Below are 5,473 nucleotides of genomic sequence, written 5' to 3'. Positions count from 1 at the left end.
GGGCTCGCTCAGCTGCCCGGGAGAGGGCGCCTCCTGGGGCTACTGGGCTTCGAGGATTGCCAAGCGCGGGCCCGGCTGGCACTGCGCCTGCTTTTCCCAAAATGCCCCCGCTCCAACCCGGGAAGCCAGCCTGGCCCGGCCAGGGAGAGGCCCACGACGGCCGGCCGGACCGCCCCGCGCGGCCCAGCCCGGTCACCCGCCCCCGCCACCGCCGGGCAGGGAGCTGAGTGACGCCGTCCTCGGAGAATCGCCTCATTCCAGCCCCGCCGGGGGGTGAGGCCGGATCAGGATGCCCGCGTCGCGGGAGGAAAAGGAGAAGCGGGACCCAGAGCCCGAGGAGAAGCAAAGGGGAAGACAAGGGACGGAGATCGAGGGCCAGCGGAGGTAGGCGCCCGGAGCACCGCAGAACCCGCGAGGCCGAACCCGGCGAAGTCTCCCAGGGAGCCCGGGACCAGCAGCGCGGAGGAGAGCGCGGAGCCGTCGGGGGCGCACCATGCGCAGGTCCCCCGCCGCCCGGCGGGCCTACACGGCCGCCGCGTGGGTCACGTGGCCCGGGCGCGTCCGCTGCCGCCCCGGCGGGGGGGCGCGCGTCGGGCCGGGGGCGCGCGGGGCTCGGGGCTGCTGCGAGCCGGCGCTGGCCGCCAGGTTCCCTCCCTGCGCGCTGCGCTGGGCCCCGGGCGCCGGAGCCGCCCACTGCCCCCCCGCGCTCACCCCCCCGCGGGCCGCCCGCCCTCTATATAGCGCACCCCTGCTCGGCTCGCGCCAGGCCGCTAGCCACCAAGTGGGCGCCGCAGAGCGCGCCGCGCCCGGGAGCCAGCCCCCCGACCCCTGCACCGCCGCCCCGACGGGCGTCTCGCGCCGCGGCCGCCGCCGCCAGGCCCCCGCGGCCACCATGAGGAAGAAGGTGTGCTCCGTGGCCTTCCTCAAGGCCGTGTTTGCTGAGTTCCTGGCCACCCTCATCTTCGTCTTCTTTGGCCTCGGCTCGGCCCTCAAGTGGCCGTCGGCGCTGCCCAGCATCCTGCAGATCTCGCTGGCCTTTGGCCTGGCCATAGGCACCCTGGCGCAGGCCCTAGGGCCCGTGAGCGGCGGCCACATCAACCCTGCCATCACGCTGGCCCTCCTGGTGGGCAACCAGATCTCCCTGCTCCGGGCGGTCTTCTACGTGGTGGCGCAGCTGGTGGGCGCCGTTGCTGGGGCGGGCATCCTCTATGGGCTGGTACCGCCCAAGGCCCGAGGCAATCTGGCCGTCAACGCGGTGAGTGCCCAAGGGGCTGGGGTGGGATAGGGACCTTGAGGTGGGCTCCTGACCAGATCTCATGTCAAAGACGGGTGCCACAGAATGGGCCAGTGTAGTCAGGAAGGTCAGAAAGATGACTCTCCAGGCTGGGGTGTGCCCCTGCTAGGGTCCCTGGTTCGTACCCACCTCCGCTGCCCACTCCCCTCCTGCTGCGCTTCCTGGCCTCTCTCCTGGTGCCTACTGTCCCTCCTTTCTTTTTTTTTTTTTTTTTTAAGATTTTATTTATTTATTTGACAGAGAGAGACACAGTGAGAGAGGGAACACAAGCAGGGGGAGTGGGAGAAGGAGAAGCAGGCTTCCCACGGAGCAGGGAGCCCGATGCCGGGCTCGATCCCAGGACCCTGGGATCAGGACCTGAGCCGAAGGCAGACGCTCAACGACTGAGCCACCCAGGCGCCCCTGTCCCTCCTTTCTTGCCTGAAACTTCTGGCTTTCTCCTGTCTCAGCCTTGAGTTTTGCCTTCCTCTTGGGACCTTCCCTGCTCCTGTCTGCTCCTCACTGGAGTGGTTTCGTGGAACCACCAAAGATGGGTTGTAATCCTGGCTTTGGGTGACCCTTGCTCCTCTGGGTCTCATTTTTCTCAGCCATTCCGTAGGGGTGGTCATAACCTACCACAGCAGGTGTCAAGGGGGTTACATTTAGAAACCATGCGTGTGAACCTCCTAATGTGGTGCCCGTGTGTAGGGTCTGTTGAATATGGGTTCCTGTTCCTGGTTCCCTGCTCTCACCCCCTCCCACAGTCCCAGATTCAGTCCCCATGTCCCATGCAAACTGGGTTCATTAATCAAACACAGAGGAGGATTTTCTCGGCCATTGTCAAGCCGTGAGTCAGCCCCACCGGAGAGACGGGTTTGAGGTTGGCCCTGGCAGCGGGTCAGACACAGGCGGGAGGCAGTCTGGGGATGCAGTAGGCAAACTGGGCAGCTGCCCACAGGAGGGAGGGTAAATGCCAGCTTGTGGGGGTGGGAACTGGGCAGAACCGTTGACAGGACCTTGTCCAGGAAAAGCTCCTCTCACCCTCAGCTCCTTGGCCCCAGGCCTATGCTCCCAAGCTTTGCACACACTGTCAGGTCTTTTCAGTCTTTTCAGCAAATGACCTTCCTGATGTGCGCAAGGCTTGGCCTCCAGGTACAATGACTCTAAGGGTCCTCGGAGGCCAAAAGCCCATCCCCCAAGCCCCCGGCCATAGAGCTGGAAGGCAGGGGTTCTAACCCACCCTCCCCTTGCAGCTCAACAACAACACAACCCAGGGCCAGGCTATGGTAGTGGAGCTGATTCTGACCTTCCAGCTGGCACTCTGCATCTTCTCCTCCACCGACACCCGCCGCACCAGTCCTGTGGGCTCTCCGGCCCTGTCCATTGGCCTTTCCGTCACACTGGGCCACCTCGTGGGGGTGAGCAACAAGGCCACTTGGCTGGTGTTGTGGGAAGCCCCTCGAGGCAAATAATGGGGCCCTAGAGCAGCACCCTTCTGAACCAGGAACCTCAGCAGTTAAGGCCTTGGAGTGGGGTTGCTGTACCCTGTCCCAGGCTGGATCCCCTGAAATCTTCTCTAGCCTGAGGGAATATGGCAGTAAGTGGGAGTTGGGGTGAAGGCAGGAAATCAAGCCCAAGCACAGGACTTGAGAAGAAAGAAGGGTGCATGGGGACTCGTGGAGGGAGAAGTCACCAGCCTAGGAATTGGGAGACTTGATTCAGAGACCTGGCTGAGCCCCTGAACTTCTGGGTGACTGTGGGAAAGACCGGGCCTTTAGGAGTTGGACAAGCATGTTGCCCACCCTCGCCACCTCCCTCCCTCTGTCCAGATCTACTTCACCAGTTGCTCCATGAACCCAGCCCGCTCTTTCGGCCCCGCAGTGGTTATGAATCGCTTCAGCGCTGCTCACTGGGTGAGTCTCGGCCCTACCCTGGCTCCCTGGCAATGAGGGCCTGGAAACCTGGCCAAGAGCCCCGGGACTGTCCAGATGCTGTGGGCCCAGAGCTTGGGGGTGGCCCTGGGAGGTGTGGCTGGAGAGAGAAAGGGATATAGAAGGGGATGGGACACAACCAGAACAAGGACAAGGGCAGTTAAATGGCAGAGGACCCTGGTTTGGGGCTCGGGTGGGGTGGGGGGGTATACCTCTAAAGAAGGGAAGGAGATCTGTTCCTCTGTGTAAATCTCTGAGGACTTTGTGTCTGTCCTTCTGGGGTGGGACGGGGGTGGGGGGGAGGGCAACGCGTCTGTGTGTCTGCCCTCTCTGATGTTTTATTTATCTGTTCCAGTTGAGGGGGTTGAGAGTCTTCCTTCCTGTGGGCCTGTCCCTCTGGACAGTCTATCTGTCGCCTCCTCATGTTCTCTCTCTCCAGGGTCTGTTTCATTCCCTGTGTGGGAAGGAGAGGAGTTCTGTTGTCTCTCCGGGAATCTACATGTCTTTTTCCTCTGAAGGGTCATTTGAATCTCTTTAGGGTGAGGCTGGGGGGCCCTGTCCTTCTGGGGATCTGTCTCCTTTGAAGATCTGAGTGTCTGTAAGCCAAGTCCCTGTCATTGAGGAATAGGGTGTCAGTATATCTGTTCCTTGGGCAGGAGGAAATCTCTCCGTCTGGAGGTCTGGAAGTCTGGAGGTCCACCTCCTCTGATGGTCCATGGGTCTGTCCTCTGGAGGGGAAGCTGTTGGTCTCTGAGGCCTGAGGCTCAGCCCCCTGACACCTGCCATGTCCCCGCCAGGTGTTCTGGGTAGGGCCCATCATGGGGGCCATCCTGGCTGCCATCCTCTACTTCTACCTACTCTTCCCCCACTCCCTGAGCCTGAGTGAGCGTGTGGCCATCATCAAAGGCACATATGAGCCTGAGGAGGACTGGGAAGAGCAACGAGAGGAGCGAAAGAAGACCATGGAGCTGACTGTCCACTGACCAGTGCCAGGCAGGGGCCAGCCCCCCAGCCCCTGAATCATAGGGGCAAAAATATATATATATGACAGCAAAGCTTCCTTCCCCTACAGCTGGGTCCTCTGGGCTAGGGAGGAGGTGCTGGCTCTCCCAGCTTCACAGTTAGGGATAGGAGCAGTAACCCATGATGGGACTCTTGGGTTGGGGCCAGGGGCTGGTGTCTGATGGGGAGGGGGTCTCTCTGGGACAGGGCAGACTGCTGCCATGAGGTCAGACCTCAGAGACTATGAAAGTAGCACCAAGCTTACAGGCTGCGCTGGGGCCAAGCTAGGAAGGAGTGGCCAGCAGTCTGTATGCCCCTATCTTCCCCCACCGCCCCCCACCGTTAAGAGCCAGAGGGGTCCCGGTCCCTAGGACTGCAGAGGCTGCCCCTCCCCAGATTGCCTAAGGAGGGAGACAAACAGGTTCATTAAATGCTGCCTTATTTATTTCTGCTCGAGGATGCACAGGGTAGGGCTGCTGGTGTTTGGAGCAGGGGCTTACCAATAAACCACTGACATTCATGTTCTGCCTCGTCTCTCCCTAGACCCTCTCCTTGGGACACTCTGACTGATCGTCTCTGTCCTTCTGGACAGTCAGTCTCCTCTTTGTCATCCCTTATGCTCTCCATGGTCTGCATAGTTCTCTGTGGAAGGACAGGGAAGCTGAGGCGAGGGAAGGCTTAGAGCGGCAGAGAGGTGAGGTCGGGAAGAGAGAGAGGGAGAGGAGACCAAGACACAGAAACAGAGCTAGAGGTCAGGAGGGGGCCGTGGGAGCAGAGGAGTGGTCCTCACCCAGTCGCTCACCTGCTCGCCCCTCCCACCTCAGCTATGTCAAGTCTCTGCCACTTGAGGAGGGCCTGGCCCCAGTGCCAGGGTGTGCCAGGCAGGGTGGAGAAGAATTGAACCAGCTGACAGCCCCTTGAGATGCCAAGGGGCTCTGTCATCAGGAAGGAGACGCAACCATGGACTCCCCTCTCTGCACCTCACTGTTCCAAAAAGGTGCCATGTTGGGAGCCTGCGGTCGGAGGGAGAAGCTCCCTGCCTCACCCCCCAGCATACCCAGGAGGCACAGCCAGCCCGGCCTTTCTCTGGGTCTCCTCACTCCTGCCTCACCAGCCTCTCTTCTCACCGTCTTCCCCTCTGGGCCTGTGGCTCTGCTCTGCCCTTGTCCCCTTGTCCCTGACACTCCTCAGGAAGCCGCCTTAAACTCTCTGAGCCTCCGTCTCTTAAGCTATGAAACAAGGATAAAAATGCTTCCCTCACAGGGTT

At 61.4% G+C, this 5,473-nt stretch overlaps 1 protein-coding gene across 2 annotated transcripts; it reads left to right on the top strand.

Moving 5' to 3' along the window:
• AQP5 (aquaporin 5) lies at positions 1–4,726 on the top strand. 2 transcript variants are annotated; one of them, XM_045868279.3, is made up of 4 exons: positions 8–1,255; positions 2,527–2,691; positions 3,103–3,186; positions 4,002–4,726. In XM_045868279.3, exons 1-4 carry the CDS (start codon positions 494–496, stop codon positions 4,185–4,187), a joined length of 1,197 nt encoding a protein of 398 aa, XP_045724235.2. In that variant the 5' UTR covers positions 8–493; the 3' UTR covers positions 4,188–4,726. The 2 variants fall into 2 exon arrangements, with proteins under 2 accessions (XP_064447336.1, XP_045724235.2); XM_064591266.1 differs by lacking the exon at positions 2,527–2,691 and having other exon boundaries at positions 1–1,255.
• Positions 4,727–5,473: the final 747 nt, after the last annotated feature.

Source organism: Mirounga angustirostris, unplaced genomic scaffold (genome assembly GCF_029215605.1).
Source record: "Mirounga angustirostris isolate CCGP_5_RB_7025 unplaced genomic scaffold, mMirAng1.0.hap1 SCAF_5, whole genome shotgun sequence".
NCBI lineage: Eukaryota > Metazoa > Chordata > Mammalia > Carnivora > Phocidae > Mirounga > Mirounga angustirostris.
Note: the sequence above shows the minus strand (reverse complement) of the source record. Positions and strands in the feature narration are given on the sequence as shown.

Coding starts and splice junctions, on each gene's coding strand:
- AQP5 (XM_045868279.3), top strand. CDS start 494: ATGCGCAGGTCCCCCGCCGCCCGGCGGGCCTACACGGCCGCCGCGTGG. Junction 1,256..2,526: donor GCAATCTGGCCGTCAACGCG/GTGAGTGCCCAA, acceptor CTCCCCTTGCAG/CTCAACAACAACACAACCCA. Junction 3,187..4,001: donor GCTTCAGCGCTGCTCACTGG/GTGAGTCTCGGC, acceptor TGTCCCCGCCAG/GTGTTCTGGGTAGGGCCCAT.